This window comes from Pleurodeles waltl, chromosome 2_2, assembly GCF_031143425.1.
Source record: "Pleurodeles waltl isolate 20211129_DDA chromosome 2_2, aPleWal1.hap1.20221129, whole genome shotgun sequence".
NCBI classification, from domain to species: domain Eukaryota; kingdom Metazoa; phylum Chordata; class Amphibia; order Caudata; family Salamandridae; genus Pleurodeles; species Pleurodeles waltl.
Window position 1 is genome coordinate 70,378,217 of NC_090439.1, and position 24,080 is coordinate 70,402,296.

Here is a 24,080-nt window from a genome sequence, read left to right on the forward strand (position 1 = left end):
AGCGTCAACAGCGAGGGGTCAGAAAAAATAGGAGGAAGGAGGCAAAAAGTCAGGGGATGAACCTGCCACAAGGGCCAGGTCCGACACAACCCCCCACCAGCCTAAAGCCAGGGGAGAACAATAAATAGCTTGATGGGCTTCCCTAGTTGGGGCGATACAACATGGGCGCTGGCCCTCCACTGCAGGGGCACGCTCCAGTTCTATGCCAACCTGATCTCTGTTGAGTCTCTCTGTCAATGCATCCCAGGCAACCTAGACTAACCCACGGGGGCTCTGTAGCTGCCAACGGCCAGAACCAGGCCCCAGGCCATCTATGAGCCTCTGGTCTGTGAAACCATAACAAGTGGGGGGGGGCGGTAGCCCCAGGTGCAGAGCAACCTGTCTCCACTCCACTTCCAATCAGTTCAGGGAGTCTACCCTGCCACTGATCCACCAATGACGGCGGAGAGACATTTGCCATGGATTGGCTAGGCATCAGACTGCATTTCTCCCCGTTGATAGTGAAACCATGACACTCCCAATAAGTGTAAACTCTAAGTTTCAAATAGTTCAGCAGCAAATCCCAAGACTGGTCCTTGAGAAGAAGGCTGTCCAGATAAATCTACCTGCTCGAAGATGAGTTTAACAAAGTACAAGGAGCGGTAGAACTGCAAAGGGGCATAGTTATTTCTGTTGGTATTAATTGTATATGGCTATTCCCTGAATATTCCAATTGTATTCCCATTATTATCACTTTTTGGGCCACTCACAAAGGCCTGCAACTGTACGTAAAGGAGGACTAAAGGAATTCTACTCTAAACATTCCCAAATAGGCTGTCGTGTCTGTAAAATGCGACTAGGTGTTTCAAGTGCAAATTGCTGAGAGCCGCGTTTATACTTTTGTTGTCAAGCTGTATATTGAGATGTGACATCCCATATAAGGTTCGCCAGCAACCACGGTCTTGTAGGCAGGCACCCAGTTAATCCATTGCCGCCTTGCCATGCCCCTTCTCATGCAGCAGTCAGATGGATGCTTGGCCAGTCGCTTTGTGTGTTTAGGGATTGCTTTGGCTCGCAGCAGTGCTTGAAATGGCTGGGTAAGAGCAGTGCATGTGTCCAGCGTTTCATTGACTTCCAGTGACATCGAAGGGTCTTCCGTGCCCCATGAAACTCACACAGAGGCGCAGTGCTCTCTGCTTGGCAGCAGCCGGCTCAGCGGCAGCCTGCATGATAACCCGCAGCATGCATGTGCAGGAAGCCTGCTCTGATTTGGTGACAGCGAGAGGTAGGACATGGGCGTTGCCTGCTCACATGACAGCAGAGGAATGCTTGGCCGCCTGCCGGCAGACGCCTGTCCCAACAGCACTTACCAGGGCGCCTGAAGTAAGAAGTGACCTTTTTTCTTTATATTTATAGAAGCAGCCAATCAGAGGATCACAGTGCGGGATCCATTCAAGCCCAGAAGCCTCTGTGGAGTTTTGTAAACAGAGACTGTGGTGCCGGCGGCCAAGCGCACACAAGCAGCGTGCAGTTCTGGGCACATTAAACGCACTAGACGGTGACTTTTTCAGTCGCGGCTGTCCTATCTGGGTTATTTTTCTGGCTGCACTGTGGGACTTTCGCACAAAAGGCGGACATGCCTGACAGTGAAGATTTCGGAGGAGGAGAAAGGTAGGGCTTCTTTGTTTTTGTGTTCGTGTTGCCAGCATTAAGAGTGCTTGAAGAAAAGAAAGCGTTCTTAAGCAGAACGTTGTGCGCCTTGTAGACCGCAGAACCAGAAGGTCGGGCTTGTAAACCCGGCAACTACGCGATCAGAATGTGTGATCGTGGCCTTATCTACGTTCCTCATTTGACTCATCTGACAAAAGTGGCAATCTAGGTATTTTAGTTTGCAATGTACGCTTTACATAACACACTTTTATACATTTCTTTGTTATTGATTGGACAGAGTGAGTGCTATGAAGTTTATGACCAGGCAAGCGCACACTCGTCAACTTTGTTTGGAATCGATTTCCGCTTTAGTCTAACCTAGGTCCTCACTCTGTGTGTGCTCCTCTACGTAAACCCACATTCCTTTCACTCCAGTCTGTGCTCCACTTGTCCACATGAGTGACAATTAAGGGATGTGGGCCAAACTCCTTGTTTTAACAACATGATGAGTTCTGTGTGTGCGAGTCAGGTGGATGCCTGAGGTCTCATGGATGCAGGTCAGGCGTGAAGCTGCTCCCGAGTGCGACACCAACACCAGCTTATTAACAGAGAAGCGTTTCTGTGATAGCAGTGTGCGCCTTCTATTTGTTTATTTTGCATTGCAAACTAAACATTTCTCAAATGATCACAATTACCTCTAGAGACGCCGCTCAGAATACGCTTCTGTCTTGTCTTGATTTCCACTAGTTCAAGGTTTTTGTGTAAAGGCCTGGGTTGTGAGGTGCTCGAGTAAAGTACCAGGGGCCTGCACCGATGGCTGCAGGGAAGTGACACAGCACCTTCTGCTAGGCCTAGTGATGATTACAATTTTACACTCCACCGACCGTGCCCACCATTCAGTACCCTCCCACATGTGGAGCCAGTAAACAGATGGAGCTATGCAGATGTTATTTCTCTGCTTCAGCATCTCAGACAACTCTGTGTCTGTTACGAAATGGTTTCGATAAAAAATAAAGATGTATTTGAACATCGTCTCTATTTTCTACATCACTTACCCTCATGCACCCCACCCCTTTTTATTTCTTTTCATTATTGTCCTCTTATACTTTACTGGCCACTCATCATCTGACGATTTTACCGGCGTGGTTTTCGTATTGTCTTGCCTTATAGGAAAACTGTATACATCACAAATATTTGTACACCCAGCATGCTGTCAATCAATATTGGTTGATGTGTGAATAAAAGGATTTAAACACAAAAATAAAAATATAACCAGATCTTATATCTGTTTATGTTGGCCAACACAAATATATTTACTAGTCAAAATGAAAAATAGTCAGATTTCTGACTATATGGTTAAAAGGACATTGTGATAGTTTTTACATAAAAATATGATTTTATACTTTTGTATATTTCTCTTTTTCGGATTTAGTGTAAACACATTTATTTGGAGGACCCAATACCATAAAATAGCCAACTTGTTTCTTCTGCTACTTAGTTATAGTCGCAATCAATTTATATTCTTGTGTTTTCGGGGCCAACATTCTATTTACACGTAGCAACGTTATTTTTAATGTCTGCCTTAACCAGTCTCAAAGTGGTATTAATTTTCCAGTATACTGATGACGCATTGGTAAGCAGACAGAAGCTGATATTGTTGTTCCGTGCACTAATAGACCATGCTTCCAGTTCATAGTTTTCATATCTCTAGCCACTGCAGTCAAGGAGTTGTAGTCTTGAGTAATTTTGCACTGCCTGGATCTAGATATAACTGAGGACCAGGATCATTTCAAAAGAAGAGCTAGAAGGGGCTATTCTTGGCATGTACTCGAATTTCTGCATGAAAACTTTAAGAGTTCTCTTTGTCGACTAGCAAGTCCCAATCCACCGGTATGGTGATGATTTACAACTCTACCTAACAATATTGTCAGCGATGACATCCTCCAGTCAATGCCATGCCTCTGTCTCATCGGTTGATTGGCTCACAGTTGCCAGAAACTGTGCTGTTGCACAACCTCTCTAACCCACACTTTTGTGCATATCTTCATGTGATTTACCTCAGTGGACTGGACAAGAAACTGCTGGGCATTTACATTGACAGCAACAGAGTATTTGTGCAAAAACAACAAAGTGTTGGATGGAATGCTTGAATTAGATCCAGCCACTGGCAATCGCTCTGGGCCGCATTCCAGTCAATGTTTTATTGCCTACCATGCCATTCTAGACAAAGGATTGCCAACTCACAAATCTTCAGTTGCCTCAGAGCCATTGATCAGTGGATGACTTGCAACCAACTCAAACTGAATGCTTCCAAAAGGGAAATACTCATGTGTGGTGACTGGATAAATTATGACCCACTGTGAGCCTGGCCTGACGATCTGAGACCACCTCCTCAAGTATCCAAGGAAATTAAAAACCTTGGAGTTACCATGGACTCAAAGTTAACAATGAATGCCCAAGTGGACAAATCAGCATGATCAACCTTCATCACCTTGAATACTCTGCGACACATCTTCCCCCACCTCGGATTTCCACACAAGGTGCAGGCTACTATCTCTCTTGTACTATCTAAACTGGATTATGCCATTGGCCTCTACCATGTATTCCCTATATCTATCATGAAAAACCTACAACGTATTCAGAACTGAGCTGCTGGGCTACTGTTACATGTAAAGCCACAAGCCCACATCTCCCCTGCCTTGAGAGCACTACACTGGTTACAGGTTGGCAGAAAAGAAGATCCACCTTCAAGCTACTTTGTATCACCCACTAAGCTACACATGGAACAGGATAGTTTTTTATCAGAAACAAAATAGCCGAATACATTCAACTAAGAAATCTCCGCCCAAGATTGGCACTCTGCCTTAAAACACCACAATACAAGAAAGAGACAATAGGTGGTTCTTCCTTTTCTGTTGAAGCAGCTACGCTAATGGAATTAATTATCGCCTTCTATAAGATCCAAGGATAACTATCTTGTCGTCAGGACACTGCTGAAGAGTTAGCTCTTCCTTTCATAACCACAATATCCAAACAGAAATGGACTGCAAATGCCTGTGTTGATAAATATTTATAATCTGATTATGTCTATATTCTAGATATGTGTAGTTCTTTAAGAAGTATGTAAAGTTACTATTTCATAATAATAAATTATACACATACTCTTTAAGCCTGTTTAACGAATGTATATTTACTCACGGATAAATATATGTATGTGTGTATGTTTGTGTGCATGTGTGTGAAAATACATTTATATGTGTATATTATTCTATGCTTAACATGTTTATAGGTCATTGCATATCTCCTAGTTAAGTTGTTATATTAGATACTTATGAATCCCTGATTTCTTTTTTTATATCACAATGAGCAAGTGTTATCTTAACTATTTACCAGCAAGCATTTTGCTATTGAAAAATTGATGAAAGATAAATGAATGTTAGGAAAGTACACTTATTAGTTAACATCAAATAGTGGAGTGGATTGGATTGGGGTGGGTATGTTGGATTGAATTAAGGTGGATTGGATTAGGGTGGATTGGAGTGGATTGAAGTGGGGTGGATTGCATTAAGGCGGGGTGGACTGGATTGCGGTACAGTGGATGGATTGTATTGGAGTGGGCTGGACATAACTGGGGTGGAGTGGATTCGGTTGGGCTGGGGTGGATTGGAGTGGTGTAGGCTGGATGGATTGGATTGGAGTGCAGTGGACTGAACTGGGATGGGTGTGGTGGATTGGGGTAGAGTGGGGTGGACTGGAGTGGGGTGGAGTGGATTGAAATGGGTTTGGGTGGATTGGGGTTGGGTGAGTTGGAGACAATGGGTTGGATTGGGCTGAATTAGACTGGGATGGATAAGATTTGGATAGATTGCATTGACATGAGGTGGATTGAATTGGACTGCAGTGGGGTGGACCGCAGTGTCTGACTTGAGTGGGGTGGATCCAGTAGAGTGGAGTGAGGTGGATTGGATAGGGGTGGGGTGGACTGGATTGGGGTGGATTGAGTTGGGGATTGGAGTGGTGTGGGGTGGACTGGAGAGGGTAGATTGGATTAATGTGGGTGGATTGGATTGGTGTGGAATGGTTTGATTGGAAAGGGTGTACTTTATTGGAGTGGGGTAGATTAAGGTGTTTTGAAGTGGGGTGGATTGGGCTGGAGTAGGGTACACTAATGTGAAATGGATTGTACTGGAGTAGGGTGGATTAAAGTGGATTGTATTGGAGTGGGGTGGATTCAGTAGTAGTGTACTTGATTGGAGTGGGTTGGATTGGACTGGAGTGGAGTTGGTTGGCTTGGAGTGGGGTGGATTGGACTGGAGTGGATTGAATTGGGGTGAGATGTATTGGTTTGGAGTGGGCTAGATTGGACTGGGGTGTATTATATTGGTGTGGGGTGGACTGGATGGGAGAGGGGTGAATTGGAGTGGGGTGAATTAGAATGGACTGGGTTGGATTGGGGTGAGGTGAGGTGAATTTGAGTGGGGCAGAGTGTTTTGGATTGGAGTGGGTTGTTTGCGATCGTAGTTGTGCAGGTTGGAGTGTGGCGGATTGTTTTGGATTAAAGTGGGGCAGATTGGAGTGAGGCACATTGTTTTGGTTTGAAGTTGGGCAGGTTGTTTTGGATTGGAGTGGGGCAGATTGTTTTGGATTGGAGGGGGCAGATTGGTTTAGATTGGTATGGGGCAGATTGGAGTGGAGCAGAATGGAGTGGGACAGATTGTTTTGGATTGGAGTGGGGAATATTGTTTTGGATTAAAGTGAGGCAGACTGGAGTGGGGCAGATTGTATTATGGTGGACTGGAGTTTGGTGGGTTGGGTTGGTGTGGGGTGGATTGGATCAGAGTGGGATGGATTGGAGTGGGATCATTTGGGATGGAGTGGGATGGAATGGATTGAGTTAAGGTGGATTGGATTGGAGTGGGGCATATTGTTTGGGATTGGAGTGGGACAGACTGTTTTGATTGGAGTGTGGCACATTGAAGCAGGGCAGATTGTTTGGTTTGGAGTGTGGCAGATTAGAGTAGGAGGGATTGTCTTGGATTGAAGTGGGGCACATGGGAGTGTGCAAATGTGAGTTGGGCAGATTGTTTGGATTAAAGCAAGGTAGATTGGAGTGAGGTGGATTGGAGTGGGGCAGATTATTTTGGATCGAGTGTGGTAGATGCAGTGGAGCACAATGTTTTGGATTGGGGCAGATTGAAGTGGGACAGACTTTTGGATTGGAGCAGATTGTTTTGGAGTGGTACAGATTGTTTTGGTTCAGAGTGGGGCAAATTGGAGTGGGGAAGATTAGATTAGGACAGGTGGGGAGGATTGGAGTGGGGTGGGTTGAAGTGCATTGGATTGGATTGGGGTGGGGTGGATTGGTGTGGGGTATAGTGAGTTGGATTTGGTAGATTGTAGTTTGGGTGGATTGGGGTCTAATGCACAATTATGTGCTAAAGCATTGTTTCAGAGTTTAAATGTAATAAACAAACAATCTTACTTTACAATATTTCAAACAATTGTCATCTTTTGAGAAGAGTGCCTAAGAGCAAAAACAAAAGAAAACATGAGTGGAAAGTGAGAAGAAGACTTGGCAAAATAAAAGAAAGTTAGCTTTAAAAAATAAAACTTTGCAATTGTGTGTGTCCTGCTGGCCATGTTTTTGCCAGCCACAACCTTCTGTTTGCAGAGCACTAGATGTTAAAAAGGACAAAGTAGTACCTCAATCACATCGGGAGCAGCGGCACTAATTAAGTTGAATCACTCAGTACTTTTTCCCTGCTCCACACAGTGGAATGAAAATGATGCCAGGCCTGCCTTGACGAATTATGAGGCTTAAAAGAAGAGTGGCACACAAACCATCAAATGGTGAGCGACAGGCAGGCTCCAAGCCCTTTGATGTACACAACAGTCTTGCAAGTGAAACGCATGCTCTAGCGCATGCAGTCACATGCTCAACCCTAAAAAGGGAAGTCTCATAATCAAGCCTTCTCAAGCTATGGCCCAGGACTGGAACAACATCCCCACCAAGGCAGATGTATCTCCATACCTGCAGCAAGTCCTAGAAAAACCTCAAGCCTCAATTGTTAAGGACTACCTCAAAGAACAGAGTTGGGTACTTTGAGTAACTTGGGCAGAAAGCATAGACCAGCCTGGGCGAGATACCTTGAGTGACTGGCCATGGTGCTTTGAGCAGCCCATGTATATTGCATTGAGTAGACTGAATACATTGCATTGAATGGGCTATCACAATGCATGTGGTGGTCCCAGTGAAATGCCTCTGTCAACTAAAGTAGGATTCATCAAGTGGATTGGGCAGGTTGTATCAGGCAGCCCAGGTGTGATCTGTCAAGGAGCCCAGGCAAGATGCATTGAGGGCCCTGAAGAGGCCTAGGCAGGATCACTCTTACATGGCGTGCACTTGATCTGTATGCCTGTGAGTGGCCACCATTTGTTAACATTGAACACTTGAAGGGAGCGGCTGAAGCATAGAAAGTATAAAAACTGAACACAGCTTTAGACCAGGAATTATCTTTAGTGATGCAAATAAGACATATGTGCTCACAAGCAGTGAAGCGTCCCTAAAAGTGTATGTGTCGGTGGTACTGGGTCTCAAGAGATTATTCAGCGGACATACTATTGGGGAAGTACTCAGCAAAGACAACTTGATATTCTAGTTCGAAAAAATGAATTAGTTTCTTGTATTGTTGAGACAAAAGTCCCCTGAAGTTTGTCTTGGTTTAGAATTGGAACTGAAGTCTCCCTTCACTCTATTTGATCAACAAACATGTTTGTATTTTTTAAGTGTAGTAAGGCAGAGAACGATTGTTGGACTTGGAACACTCTGCAGGGACACCCCCACATTTTTTGCCTTCACTCTCTTGTTCAGCTGCATGATACATTTGGCCTAAAATATTTGGCATATTTAATTTACTCATAAGTCCCTAGTAAAGTGGTATACCATATACCAAGGGCCTTTAAATTAAAGCGACTAATGGGCCTGCTGCCCTTATTGTGCCACCAACTTAAGTAGCCCCTTAAAGCATGACTCAGGCCTGCTGTTGCAGCCTGAGTGCAGTTTTAAACTACCAACTCGACTTCACAAAATAAACTTGTTGCCAAGCCTAAACCTCCCTTTTTAATATATATGTCATCCCTAAGTAGGCCCTAAACAGACCATAGGGCAGGGCGCAGTGTATTTAAAATGTTTGACATGTGCTTTAAGTTGTACATGTCCTGGTAGTGAAAAACTCACAAATTTGATTTTCACTACTGTGAGGCCTACGTACATTTAATATGTGATAACCTTTGTGTAGGAACAGGTAGAAATGTCCAATTTGGTGTCTAAGGAATTGTAATTTAAACATATTCTAAATGGCAACACTGGATTTTAAGTCACAACTCTGGAAATGCAAGTTTAGGAAAGTTGCCATGTTCTTGTCCTAACCATTTGGTACCTGCACCCTGTTTCCTGGTTCACATGTCCATGTGTAGTAGGCCTTTATGTATTCACTCCAGACAATCACACAATAGAGGGATTGGGTGTTGGCAGGATTGGAGGGGCGGAGCTGTGCACAGCTCCATTACCTTTTCAAACTCACTGTCTCAGCTCACACACAGAGAACTTAATGTCAGCATTTCGTGACTCCAGACATCCTGGGACCATGGCAGGGAGGCAGGGAATTGCAGACCCTTCATTTGTTGGGGGAGGGGGAGCGGAGGGTGTAGGAGGCTGGCCTGGTTTGTAGTGGGTACCTTGGGTACTTACACCTTATACCAGGTCCAGTCATCCCTTATTGGTGAAATGTAGTAGTGTTCTAGGCACTTAGGCTGATAGAGGTAGCTGTAGCAGAGCAGCTTAGGCTGAACTAGGAGACATGCAAAGCTCCTGCAATACCACTTATAGTTACACAGTGCTTATAAACAAGTAAAGACAATACTCAGTGTTACCAAAAATAAAGGTAGTTTATTTGGGTGACACAAGGCCAAAAATACCTTAGAGACAAAACTCCTTCTGGAGGTAAGTATTATACACAATATATACACTACACACCAAAATAAGCTAAGTAAGTAGACATAAGGTAGTGCAAACAATAGGAAATGCTATAGAATGCAATAGGAAAAAATAAGTCTAATGGCAACACAAACCATATACTAAGAAAATGGAATGCAAATCACAAATTCCCCCTTAGACAAGTGTAGTGTGTAGAGAATCGCTGGGAGAGTAAGAAAACCACAAAGGTGAGTAAAATACCCCCTCCCAGAGCCCAGGAAAGTAGGAGTAAAGTACTGCAAGTTTCCTTAGGACACACTACAAGTCGTGATTAGAGTTATTGCAAGAACCAATCAAGACTGCAAACAACAAATGGTGGATTCCTGGACCTCAAGACCTGCAAAGAGAGGAGACCAAGTCCAGAAGTCGGAAGAAGTTCCAGGAAGGACAGGAGCCCCTGCCAACCTAGTTGAGAGTGCAAAAGAAGAGTCCCCGGTTGGACGAAGACTGCAGAAAAGCACCAAAGGAAGATAGCTGTGGGTTCCTGCATGATGCAATGGATGTGCCACAAAAAGATGTTGGATGCAGGTGAGTTTTGGTGCTGGATTCATCCAACAAGCCTTGGTTCAAGCAAAGTTGCAGATTGCGTCAAAGTGGTGCTGCATGGACCCAGGAGGGACCTGGGGTCCTCAACTCTGACTGTGGAGGCAGTGGGGGCTCCCAACACTGGAGGGAATCCACAGATGACCAGGCAGCACCCACAGAGGTCCCAGGATACGGGGACAAAGAAGTGGCAAATTGCGGTTGTTGCAGCACTACAAAAGAAGGTCCCACGCCGCCGGATGACAACTCAGTGAGTTGAGCAATGCAGGATAGAGTGCTGGGGACCTGCACCAGGCTGTGCAGGAAGGATTATTGCAAATAGTGCACAGAGGCCTCAGGAGGTGAAGATGACACGGTGCACAGGGGTACTGTCACAAACGGGGAAGGCAAGCTCTTACCTCCTCCAAATTTGGACAGCAGGACGTTAGGACAGTCTGTGTCAAAGGGGTCCACCACCTGAGTTCCAAGGAGCACGCTCGTCGCCAGGAGAGGAGTCCAAGAGAACCGGTCGTTGACTTAGAAGGTGCCTGCAAGAGCAGGGACGTGTCTCTGTCACTCCACAGGAGGTTTCTTTGGCCCTTCTGGTGCAGGGTGAAGACAGGGAGTCACCAGAGCATGCACACTGGGGAGGCTGTTGCAGTTGCTGGCTGGAGCTGAAGTTGCTGAGGAAAAGTAGCCCTTCTGGATACATTGTGGCTGTTACAGCTGTTCCTGGAGAAGTCTGACGTTGATCCCAGGTCAGAGGATGATGTAGTAGTTGCAGAGGATTCTTGCTTCAAACTTGCAAGTAGAATCTGAAGAGAAACCCACATGAAAGACCCTAAATAGCCCTGAGAGGGGGATTGGCTACCTTATCAGGTATGGACCTATCAGGAGGGGTCTCTGACGTCACCTGCTGGCACTGGCCACTCAGAGACCTCCAGAGTGTCCCCACGCCTTGGAAAACAAGATGGCTGAAGTCTGGGACACACTGGAGGAGCTCTGGGCACCACCCCTGAGGTGGTGATGGGCAGGGGAGTGGTCACTCCCCTTTCCTTTGCCCAGTTTCACGCTAGAGCAGGGACTGGGGGTCCCTGAACCTGTGTAGACTGGCTTATGCAAGGAGGGCACCATCTGTGCCCTTCAAAGCATTTCCTGAGGCTGGGGGAGGCTACCCCTCCCCAGCCTGTAACACCTATTTCCAAAGGGAGAGGGTGTAATACCCCCTCCCAAAGGAAATACTTTGTTCTGCCTTCCTGGGACTGAGCTGCTCAGACCCCAGGAGGGCAGAACCCTGCCTTTGAGGTGGTAGTAGCTGTAGCTGCAGTGCAAGCCTCAGAGAGCTGGTTTGGCAGTACTGGGGGTCCATAGTGGAGCCCCCAGGATGCATGGAATTGGCTCCCCAATACTAGATTTGGAATGGGGGGACAATTCCATGATCGTAGACACTTTACATGGCCATATTCGGGGTTACCATTGTGAAGCTACATATAGATATTGACCTATATGTAGTGCACGCGTGTAATGGCGTTCCCGCACTCACAAAGTCCGGGGTATTGGCCCTGGACTTCGCGGGGCACCTTTGCTAGTGCAAGGGTGCCCTCACACTTACTAATTTTGCAATCAACCTTCAGTAAATGAAGGTTAGACATATAGGTGACTTATAAGTTACTTATGTGTAGTGAAAAATGGCTGTGAAATAGTGTGTGCACTATTTCACGCAGGCTGCAGTGGCAGTTCTGTGGAAGGGTTTGTCTGAGCTCCTTATAGGTGGCAAAAGAAATGCTGCAGCCCATAAGGATCTCCTGGAACCCCAATGCCCTGGGTACCAAGGTACCAAATACTAGGGGCTTATAGGGGGGTCCAGTGTGCCAATTGAAATTAGTAAATGAAGTCACTAGCCTATAGTGACAAGTTTGAAAGCAGAGAGAGCATAAACACTGAGGTGCTCGTTAGCAGAGCCAGGTCAACTGCTTCACAGTGGTCCACCTGCACATGTGACTTTCCACCAGCCTAGCACAACCAGATGACCATGTGTGGTGCTTTTGCTTCTAGGCGCTATACTTACCTTAGATCTTAAAATTGCATGTTTTCAATTCAACTGATTGGATTTTTGTCGTTATGGTGTCAAATAATTTATTAAAGGTTACTCTTTTTTGTAAATTGGTGTTGGATGTTTGTTGTGTTTTGACTTTAATACAATTTAAGTATTGCATAAATACTTTAGATTGCCTCTAACTAAAGCAAAGCAAACACAAATGATGGATGGAATGCGGAACCAATCAAACATTCACCCCCAGTCACAGATCTGGGTTTAATCCATCGTTCTTTTGCTCACCATGCCACCCCAGTTTAGACCCAGCCATATGCAAATCAGTCTTGACCCTGTTCCTCATGGGAACAGTCCAGCCCGAACTGCCAGGCCAGGTCCTCCCTGGACCGGAAACAAGCATCCTGGGACCGGTTTCAGGGTTTCACCCTTCATCAGCCAGGCTAGCTTGAATCCAGTGGCATAGTGAGCCCGGGACCCACGTCTGGGCATACCCGGCGCACTTATGGCAGCCAAAGCAAAGCAAAACACAAATGATGGACGGAATGCGGAACCAATCAAACATTCACCCCCAGTCACAGATCTGGGTTTAATCCATTGTTCGTTTGCTCACCATGCCACCCCAGTTTAGACCCAGCCATATGCAAATCAGTCTTGACCCTGTTCCTAATGGGAACAGTCCAGCCCGAACTGCCAGGCCAGGTCCTCCCTGGACCGGAAACAAGAATCCTGGGACTGGTTTCCGGGTTTCACCCTTCATTAGCCAGGCTAGCTTGAATCCAGTGGCATAGTGAGCCCGGGACCCACGTCTGGGCATACCCGGCGCACTAATGGCAGCCAAAGCAAAACACAAATGAAGGACGGAATGCGGAACCAATCAAACATTCACCCCAGTCACAGATCTGGGTATAATCCATTGTTCTTTTTCTCACCATGCCACCCCAGTTTAGATCCAGCCATATGCAAATCAGTCTTGACCCTGTTCCTCATGGGAACAATCCAGCGCGAACTGGCAGGCCAGGTCCTCCCTGGATCGAAAACAAGCATCCTGGGACCGGTTTCAGGGTTTCACCCTTCATGAGCCAGGCTAGCTTGAATCCAGTGGCATAGTGAGCCCGGGACCCACGTCTTGGCATACCCGGCGCACTCATGGCAGCCAAAGCAAAGCAAAACACAAATGATGGACGGAATGCAGAACCAATCAAACATTCACCCCCAGTCACAGATCTGGGTTTAATCCATCGTTCTTTTGTTCACCATGCCTCCCCAGTTTAGCCATATGCAAATCAGTCTTGACCCTGTTCCTCATGGGAAATGTCCAGCCCAAACTGCCAGGTCATGTCCTCCCTGGACCGGAAACAAGCATCCTGGGACCGGTTTCAGGGTTTCACCCTTCATCAGCCAGGCTAGCTTGAATCCAGTGGCATAGTGAGCCCGGGACCCACGTCTGGGCATACCCGGCGCACTTATGGCAGCCAAAGCAAAGCAAAACACGAATGATGGACGGAATGCGGAACCAATCAAACATTCACCCCCAGTCACAGATCTGGGTTTAATCCATTGTTCTTTTGCTCACCATGCCACCCCAGTTTTGACCCAGCCATATGCAAATCAGAAATTGGCAAAGCTATTAACTATATAAATATCTTTAGAGAGTACTCTTTTATCTGGGTCAGTAATGCTTTCAAAATTAGATCTTTCTTTTCGAAGTATGAGATGACTTGCCAGTGATTTACCCAATCTATTTTCCCCTATGATGTCTCATTTTTACTTTTAGTAGCTCTCTTGTTAAAATCTAATTTTTTTTTAAATAAGATGATCCAAGCAATCCTTGTTAAAATTTTGATGCTCTAATTTGTCTCTGTTATTCAGTGTACGAGATATTAATTTTCCTCATTCTGTTTTTTCAGAGGAGACGTAATTAGGTATCAATCCCCTCGCTGCTTCTTTCAAAGAATCTCAACTTGTGGTGATAAAATAAATCTAGCATTTGTAAAGCACAGCAAATCACCTGTGAGGGTCTCAAGGTGCTGAATTGTAGGCACATGGAGACTAAGGGGATAATTACGACCCTGGCGGCTGGCGGAACACTGGCGGTAACACAGCCAACAGGCTTGCAGTGTTCCGCCAGTGTATTATGACTGTGGCGCAATAGCCACGGCCATACCACCGGCCCCTCCACTATAGCGCCAGGCCTCCGCCAGGCGGTCATAATCCCCAACCGCCAGCCTGTCCATGGCAGTAAACACTGCCATGGAAAGGCTGGTGGTGAGGGGGACTCGGGGTGCCCCTGGGGACCTCTGCAGTGCACATGCACTTGGCATGGGCAGTGCAGGGGCCCGCAGGCAAAGCTCGATCGCGCATGCGCGAAAGGTGCTGCTGCACCTGCTGCACATCAACATTGCCGCCAGCTCTATTATGAGCCAGCGGCAATGTTGATGTGACTTTTCTGCTGGGCCAGTGGATGGAAACCCTGTTTCTGTCCGCTGGCCCAGCGGAAATGTCAAAATAGGGAGCCACCAATACAGCCAGCACTGGCGGTATTGTCGCGCCCGCGGCTTCGGCGGTCTCTGTGTAAGACTGCCGAAGTCGTAATGAGCCTAAGTGATTTGACGGAATCACAGAATGTTGGGCCGACGCCAAAACTCACGCCTAGTTCCCCCAGCTCTGAAATCAGCAGCTCAGAACGTTACATCACATCCTCTCCCATGATTGAAATATCTTGTATTGAATTGAGCTTAAATTATCCATTAGAAAACTTCTTAAACTGTTTTTAGGGAATCATTTTTAAAGTGACATCTTTTCTTATTCACATTACCTTGCACAATATCAAAAACAGTGACCCTTAGGAGGGATCAGTAACTAAAGTTGCCCAAATCTCAACATTTGGTAAACTTTGAATGAGGCCCTTACTCAAAAAATATAATGAAATCACTTCTTGATTGAGAGTTGTAAATTGGCGAATAAAAAGTCCATAAAATTAGTACTATAAATTCTCTATAAGCCAATCAGTACCTTTTATGAGATAATTCTCTCCTGAATCGCATTTTAAACATGTTTCACTTTCGAAGATCCCTCAACAAATGGGTCAATAATTGGTTGCAGTCACCTCCAACAATAAGTTGATCCTGTTGAGAGCAGTCTACCAACTTAGAAGGAAACAAATGTTAACATATCTTGGCAGTACACATTCATTATAGCCATGGGTACTCCATCTTTCTTCAAATCCAAGAAAATCACTTCCCTTCAGTATCTTACTCTATTTTACCTATTGCCAAATTTAAGGATGTATGACATAAATCCACCACATAATTCATTTTATTATCAGCTGATGAATTAAACAAATCCTCTACCCAGGGCTTAGGTTACTTATGTGTGTCATCACTAGATAAGCAGGACTCTTGCAAAAATGCAGTTGGAAAGAATAATTTAGCTGGAGGATTCAATGTCTTTTGCTGTATTACTGAATTGTGTAGACCGTTAGCATTCCAAGTGAATACTCATAACCTATGCATAAGTAAAATAAAACTTTAACCTGAAAACCTGCAGTATGTCTTAAAAAGAAATCAAAAACAATAAAGTAGAGAGAGAAAAGAAGAAGCAGCCTAGAAAAAATGATAGGCTGCACACATCTCCAGTGATATTATCTCACGAAAAAAGGTTAAGTACACACAGACGTAATACATGGGAAGAAAACATTCACAAATAAGGAAATAAAATAGTTTCTAATATACAGGACCCTTACTTCAAATACATTATGTTGATAAGCATTGATGAACAGTTGATGAAAAGATAAAGACATTTGAAATACAGAAAGCATAAGTATAAACAAGGAAGAATGTAGAAAAGCGTAACCACAAAGAAAAATAGGAAGAATACAGATGACAAATCCAACTATCAAACTTCCAAGCAAAAATATCAAGACAACGGGACAAGATCAGGTAGCCTGAAAAATTTAGAAATGCACAGAGTGTAATAAAAAGATTAGAAGATATAAACCCCATATTGTCTACAATATATCAGACAATAATAAAAGCAATATCAAACTAAGTATAACTCACAATGTACATACTGAACACAGCATCTGTTAGTCACCATTTCTACCATTATCCATAACTTCCCCTTTGTGGAGACAAATACATTCTTTGAATTTTACAGGATCCTCAGATCAGTGATCGAAGTGAGTGGGATCGGAGGGGCCATACTTTTATGATTTATGACACTCCGTTCCCCTACTTTCTGTAAAAAGACAACCTTCCGGGACGGTTTATTCCAACACAGAATATTTTATTTTTTTAGCCACATATTTGACCCTGGTCCCACACTCACTGACCCCACCCCCACTGCATGCAGCATCACAGTGCCCATACTTTAAATGCACTTCGACCTCTGTCTCTAATGTGCATGATGTGTCCTTAAAAGCCATTCTAAACAGACCAAACAGACCTGAATTAAGCAGTCCATATCGGTCATTCATGACTAGCAGTGTTGGACATTTCACAAGATATTATTTCCTCCTGAACACATTCGGAACATATGAAATGCTTTTGTACATAATAGGCATAAAGATAAACCTGCAGAATGTCCCAAAACGAATTACTCCATGCATGTATGATACCTGTTGAGATGACTAAAAAAAGAAACATCATGTGAAAAGAAAACTTTGTTTCCTGACCACAGCATATGTTTTTGTTATTTTGCTGCAAAATTTACTCTCCTCAAGTCAGTATACTGAAGGAAAAGAATAATGACACCTCTTGATCTAGAGCTTTTATTATACAAACCTTTCCTCTGTCCAGTTTGATATTCTCTTTGTGTGCGAAGGTCATAGGGGTGAGCCACGGCAACAATCTTGGGACTTTTTTTATTTTTCAAAAAGGCAGCCATGGCTTAAACCTCAAACCCTTCTGGAATACCATACAATGGAATATTATTCCACCTTTTCATGTGTTCAAAATCCTCTGTCTGATGCATCAGTTGTTCAGTCTCTTTTTCCGTCCTCTTAACTTTCTCCCCAAAATTCTGTACATTAAACCTTTGCTCCCCATTAGTAACTATTTTTTACAGAGAGGACCATTTTTCTTTGATTTTATATATGTTGGTACAGTATCCTTTACAAAAGGTTTCAAGGTTTAAATTTATTTTGTAGTCCGCTAAAGGTAACGGAAGAGAAGACTTTCATGATTATATAGAGAGCTTTTTTGGTTGGCTTTTTATTAGAGGTAGACACGTTGATCTTGCCAGAAACATCACCTGAAGACTTTAAGTTACAGGACATAGTGACACATATTTTTGTGTGCACCTCACTTAAAAGATGTTGCAGCAGTGTGTTCCATATCTACAGCACCAGAAACCCCTTTCTTAGTTGCAATTACAGCAAGGGACTTGAAACTAAAGAATGAATGTTTATTTTTGACCTTTTATTCTTCTACCTCTTCATCTTCCCATATAAAGAGTCACTTAAGCCTATAGAAAAAGAAAACTACTGTGCATGCATTTCTAGGTAACCCCCAGCAGTAGTGGCCGATAAGGAAACCCACATTTCTGTGTACAACAGTCAACATGCTGTGGAAATTGTGATGGAAAGTTTCCTGTCCTCGCCCCCACCCCCAGCCCTTTTTTGGCTATTAGGGGTAGTTCATGCCTAAGGCTCCATAACATTGTTTCTGCATAAGGCATCCATGCCAAACTTGCATCCTTTTTGTTCAACATCCTGAAGATTCTAAAAGTACCCAGGGTATGTAGATTCCCCTTGGGGGACCAAGACAATAGACTTTGAGTTTTTCAAGAAAAATAGTGCTCTGGATAAAAGTGTCTGTTTTTTTCCCTAAAAATGACATCAACAAACAGTTTCCTGTACTAAAGTCATCATCGTCCCAACTTTCAGGAACAAGCAGAGCTGAATCAAAAAGCCTAATTTGGTACCACAGTTTTGGCATTTTTTAAACAGGCAGCCCATTTTTTTTTAGTGATGGAAACCAGTATGAAACTCCAGGAAAGCTACAGATTTCTGAAAGACAAAATTCTGAATTCAGTAAGGGGTCATATGTATAGATTCTGCAAAGTTGTTCTAACTGAAATAACTGTTGACATAAAGAAATATAGAAAATGCGTAGGAAGAAATGGCCTCTTATGATAAAAGTTTCATCTGCAACTTTTTGTCACGATGGCCAATTTACAAAGGCAATATACCATTACATTCACTAGACCCTTCTGGTAGTGAGGATATATAGGGTTTGTAGGTTCTCCAGGAACGCAAGGTACCCTGAGCCAACAACTGAGCTGTACCATGCAGTGGATTTTCATTGAGTACAGAATATAGAGCAATTGATATTGTGAAATATGTACAATGAAAAATGGGTATAAAGAAAACCTATGTATTTCTGAAATGAGTACAAGATATGGAGTTTAGGTGTAGTTGTTATTTGTACATCTCTGAATTTGTGGGTACCCGTACTAGCCTATTATTTAGAGGGTATTTTTCAAAATGTCTTCTTTCTTATACACTGGCTTACATTTGACAGGCACAAATGCAGCAAAATCCAATTTATAATAACAAATATTCTACTATTCTATGTTCCCACAATTCTTCTGATAAAAATGGTACCTTGCTTGTGTGGGTAGGTTTGGTATCGGCGACAGGAAATGGGCCACAAACTTCCTTCTATCCGGGCATTACCCCAGGTCTTCTGATATAAATGGTATCTCACTTGTGTGGGTTGGCCTAGTGCCCACCATAGGAAATGACCCAAAACTCGACATAGATGCTGCACATTTTTCTGCTGAAAATTGCTCCTTTTTGACAATGTGGGTAGCTCTAGATTTTGGACCATAGCTCAGTAGGCACCTAGGGAAACCTAGCAAACTTTAATATTGTTGTTGGGGGGAATCCAGGGTGAGTTGACTTGTGTGGCTGTCACCAGGTTTTTTAATCAGGAATCCTTTGCAAACCTCGAACTTTGACTCAAAACACATTTTCCTCACACTTCTGAGATGGAAAGTTCTGGAATATGCAGGGAGACACAAAAGTCTATCCACCTGGCATTCCCCCAACTTTTCTGATAAACATGGTACCCCACGTGTGTGGGTAGGTCTAGTGCCTGCAATAGGAAATGGCCCAAAACACAACATGAAAGCATCACATTTTTCCACTGAAAACTGGCCCTTTTGTTCAAATGTGGGTAGCTGTAGATTTTGGATCCTACCTCACCTGGCACCTAGGGAAATCTAGAAAAATTGGGAACTATACACCTAGGGTTATCCAGGGTGGGATGAACTGTGTGGCTGTCATTAGTTTTTCTTTTTACCCAGAATCCCTTGCAAACCTCAAACTTTGGCTAAAAAAAACCTTTTCATTCAGATTTCTGTGATGGAAAGTTCTGAAATATGCGGGGAGCCACAAGCTTCCTTCTATCTGGCATTCCCCCAAACCTTCTGAAAAACTGGTACCTCAGTTGTCTGAGTAAGCGTACTGTCAGCAACAGGAAATGGTCCAAAACCAAACATGGATGCATCACATTTTTTCCACATTAAAATCTGCCCCCCTTTTTTTCCATTGTGCGTAGCTGTAGATTTTGGACACTAGCTCAGCTGTGCACCTAGGAAACCTAGCAAACCTGTACATTTTTGAAAACTAGACACCTGGGGGAATATAGGGTGGGAGGACTTGTGTAGATTTATTTTACCCAGAATATCTTGCAAACCTTAAAGTTTGACTTAAAAAAACAAATTTTTCTCACATTTCTGTGATGGAGTGTACTGGAATCTGCAGGGAGCCACAAACTTCCTTCCACCTGACATTCCCCCACTTCTCCCAATAAAACTGGTACCCCACTTGTGTGGGTAGGCCTACTGCCCGCGACAAAAAATGGTCCATAGCGCAACATGGCTGCATCACATTTTTCCAATGAAAAGTGCTCCTTTTTTCCAATGTGGGTAGCTGTGGATTTTGGACCATAGCTCAGCCAGGAGGTAGGAAACCTAGAAAATCCGTATATTTTTTAAAACTAGACACCTAGAGGTATCCAGGGTTGGGTGACTTGCCTGTCCCTCACCGCTTTTTTTTTACCCAGAATCTCTTGCAAACCTTAAACGTTGACTAAAAACACATTTTCCTCAAAGTTCTGTGATGCAATGTTCTGGAATATGCAGGGAGCCACAATTTCCCTCCCACTTGGCATTCCCCCAGGTCTCCAGAGAAAACTGGTACCTCACTTGTGTGGGTAGGCCTACTGCCTGTGACAGGAAATGGCCCAAAATGCAATATGGATACATCATATTTTCTCACAGAAAAATCTGACCCCCTTTTCTTCAATGTGGTAGCTGTAGATGTTGGACCCTAGCTCACCCAGTACCCACGAAAACCTAGCAAACTTCTACATTTTTTAAAACTAGACACTTAGGGTTATCCTGGGTGGAGTGACTTGTGTGACTTTCAGTTCTGTGATGGAAACTTCTGGAATCTGGGGGGAGTCACAAACTTCGTTTCAGACAGCATTCTCCCAAGTCTCCTGATAAAAATAGTACCTCACTTGTATGGTTAGGCCCATAATCTGCAATTATGTTGGTGTTGTGACAGTGCAAAGTTGTGCTTTTTCCAAGTAATCAATTTACCTCTATGGAACAATCCAAGGAACCGAGAGGCAATTTTTGCATTGTTGGCTTTGTCTTGAATTCCTCTTGTATGTGTAGGTGTTGCCACTTCATCCATGCAATACAAAGGTGTATGTTTACCCCACCAGAACTGTCCAACTAATGAAGCAGACTGAAATACAATATAGACTGTGACTTGAAGTATTCTTGCATGTATTTAATACATGATGCCTTATTGAAGGTCCCAAGATACTGCTGTTTCTAGGGAACTTCAATCAGGTGACTTTTGTCTTGATGAGACCCGAACACTAACTACAGGTCGAATCATCGACATCCCCTCTCTAGGTTGTTTTCAGAACATCATATGGATCACCAGGCAATATCGTATATGAACAGACAGGACATCTACTAATGTTTGTTTGACTTAAAATCACATACAACGTTGGAATCTGTTCACTTCCTTGTTCTATTTTTGTGTATACATAGTAGTTCACTGTCTGAGCACTGTGTTGTCTGCACTAATTTTGATACACACTGAAATGTATATTGTCCTTATACTAAAGATGTGAAAACAATCATCATACAAGATATTGTGTCCTGTACTCTTTTTCAGTAACATTGATTATGATACAAGTTACTAATTGAGGTTGCACACTTTAAAGCAAGTAGAAGTGTTGGTGAATAAGTCCCACAGGATTTTTGTTTGACTTATTACTCTTACTCTAATTCTCTTGGGCATTCAGGGTGGTCCATTTTGTTATATGCATAAGTTTTATAAAAATCACTTAAAAACCTAGTCAAGACTTCTCAGTTGTGCTCCATAACAGCATGGCTTATGCTCCATCCACCATTATGTGCAGTGTGTGGACTATAATGCACTTGTCAATCGGTGAACAGATTACCTAGCACATTCTGACAGTGGATAAAGATATCAAGCAGGCCATAGGGATATCCATGATTTCCTCACGTAAAAGAACAAAAATTCTATGGCTGCTTGCCTAGTGAAATAGTGACCCATGGAAGGTAGGTATCCATGCAGAGCTATTGAAAGCCTTAGCTTACGCCAGCTCCACCTCAGTCAATTTCCCAATAATTCTCTTTTTTATTGTACAACATAAAGCAAGTAGGAAAACACAGGGCTGGCTAAGATGGGCCCAAGGGACAGTAAACACTACTCTCCTGCCTCTTTCCTTGCTTAGAGCAGACTCTACAGTGACAATATGGTTGAGTCTTTTTAGCCGTTTCAGGAATGCGATCAGCAAAGTGTCGATCCCAGCTGTTTCAGGAATGAGTTCAGCAAAGTGTAGATCTTGCTGCCTTACCACGTCCTCCAGAGCATATGAAGTGGAGGCTGCTGCTTCTGTAGCAGTAATGCGTTCAACGACAGTCAACTGAAAGTCAAAGAAAGACATGCTTTAAAGGGTGTTTGCTGTGGCTTAGCTGCAGAGCTGCAGCCAAGCCATGCCATAGTAAAGAGCTATGTCCTGGGGTGGTCTGATGATAAACAACATACATATTGGGCCTCATTACAACATTGGTGGGCGGCAACCGCCGCCCGCCAAGTTGTAACCGCCGTGCCCATTATGACATCCCTGCGGGGCCGGTGGGTGGAAACAGAGTTTCCGCCCGCCGGCCCATCTTGGATGTGGTCCGCAACATGGGAGCCGGCTCCAAATGGAGCTGGCGGTGTTGCGGCTGTTCGACGGGTGCAGAGGCGCCCATCGCGCTTTTCACTGTCTGCTGTGCAGACAGTGAAAAGCAGTGTGGAGTTGTGCCTGGCAGCCCCTGCACTGCCCATGCATGGGCCCCTGCATGTGCAGTGCAGGGGCCCCCAGGGGCTCCGCGACTCCCATTCCCGCCAGCCTTTCCATGGCGGTTCCTACCGCCATCGAAAGGCTGGCGGGAAGGGGACTCGTAATCTCACTGTGGCGGAAAACCGCCCGTCCCGGCGGTGCAACAGCGGCGCTTCCGCCGCGGTCGAAATAGGCAGAATTGCACCGCCATACTGTTGGCGGTGCAATCGCCAAAAGAGCCCTGGCGGTCTTTGACCGCCAGGGTTGTAATGAGGGCCATTGTATGTTGCTATCTGGATCAGGTGAGTAAATATTTACTTATACCAAGCCAGAGTTTTACGACTCACATTGTATGGCTGAAGAACCTGGTCATTCCTATCCACTCTGGCCATGTAATTATTTGTAATTAAGTATACAGGTGAGCTTGTAAACATCCGCCATCTTTCCCCAAACTGTGAGAGGGAAGTTCTTTCATCATGAATTGTGGTGAGCATGAACACATCCCGCCTATAAGAGAACTTAAAAGTGAGCAGCTAGTTGGAACACAGCATGAGGTTTCTGGGATTTCTGGAGCGTTCTACAAACAAGCTCCTGTGGGAATCCTTTGCGGCGATAAACTTTACTGCAGGCCTCAGTGTCAGCTTTGTATAGCTAACTGAACAGGTGAACCCCCATAGAGAAATTGTCCACACAAGGTTATAATCTTTGTGAACAAGTGGCTGGTCAAGCTCCCATACAATCTTTCCTATGCCTCCTAGTGTGGGAGGGCAACTTACAGAGTTTAGAATGGAGTATTTCCCTGTATACACTCTCAAGCTGTACACATAGCCCATGGAGCTCTCACACATCACGTACAACTTGATGCCAAAGGAATATCTTTTTCTTGCAATGTACTGCCTGAACAGAAGATGCCCTTTGTACAAGAACAAGGACTCATCGATTGCTATATTCTTTCCAGGAGTATAAATCTCTGGAAACCTGGCAGGCACAAGTTCTATGAAAGGCCGGATTTTTAACAACCTGTCATGGTCTAGATGGTCCTGGGACAATGCAGCAGAATTGTCATTGACATTCAGCATATGCTGCAATAGAAAAAAACAATCTCTGCTCATGTATGGCGCGAGGATGGGGGTTATCCAAACTGTGCAAGTACAGCACTACGACTGCAAAATTGGTTTGTGCACTAATCCCATTTTGGGTGTAAGGCCCATAAATATCTTCAGCTCCTCAAATGAAGTGGGAGTCCATTTGTGGGCCCTAGAATGAGGTCCTCGAGTGCCTCCATGTTCCCTCCAAAATTATTCAACACAGAAATTTGTTTGCTGCACAATTGGCTCAAGGAAGCCAAAATCCAAAAAGGGATGGGCCGAGCCAATTGATTAAAAATTGGCCGTATCGACTTTACATCCATCGTCGCCAGGGAAAAGCTGGTAGAGGCCAGCCCGATGCCACTAGCGCC

General features: G+C 44.3%; 1 protein-coding gene across 2 annotated transcripts in view; it reads left to right on the forward strand.

The window, feature by feature from the left end:
• Positions 1–24,080, forward strand: part of RETREG1 (reticulophagy regulator 1) — a 609,140-nt gene that overhangs the window by 305,206 nt on the left and 279,854 nt on the right. Inside the window, exon 1 of one of the 2 annotated variants that reach the window (XM_069219480.1) lies at positions 1,472–1,650. The exons of the other annotated variant lie outside the window; for it this stretch is intronic. Coding sequence (XP_069075581.1) covers positions 1,616–1,650 — 35 coding nt within the window. The 5' untranslated portion in view covers positions 1,472–1,615. Of the gene's footprint in view, positions 1–1,471; positions 1,651–24,080 lie in introns of those variants that run through there. 2 annotated transcript variants of the gene reach the window in all.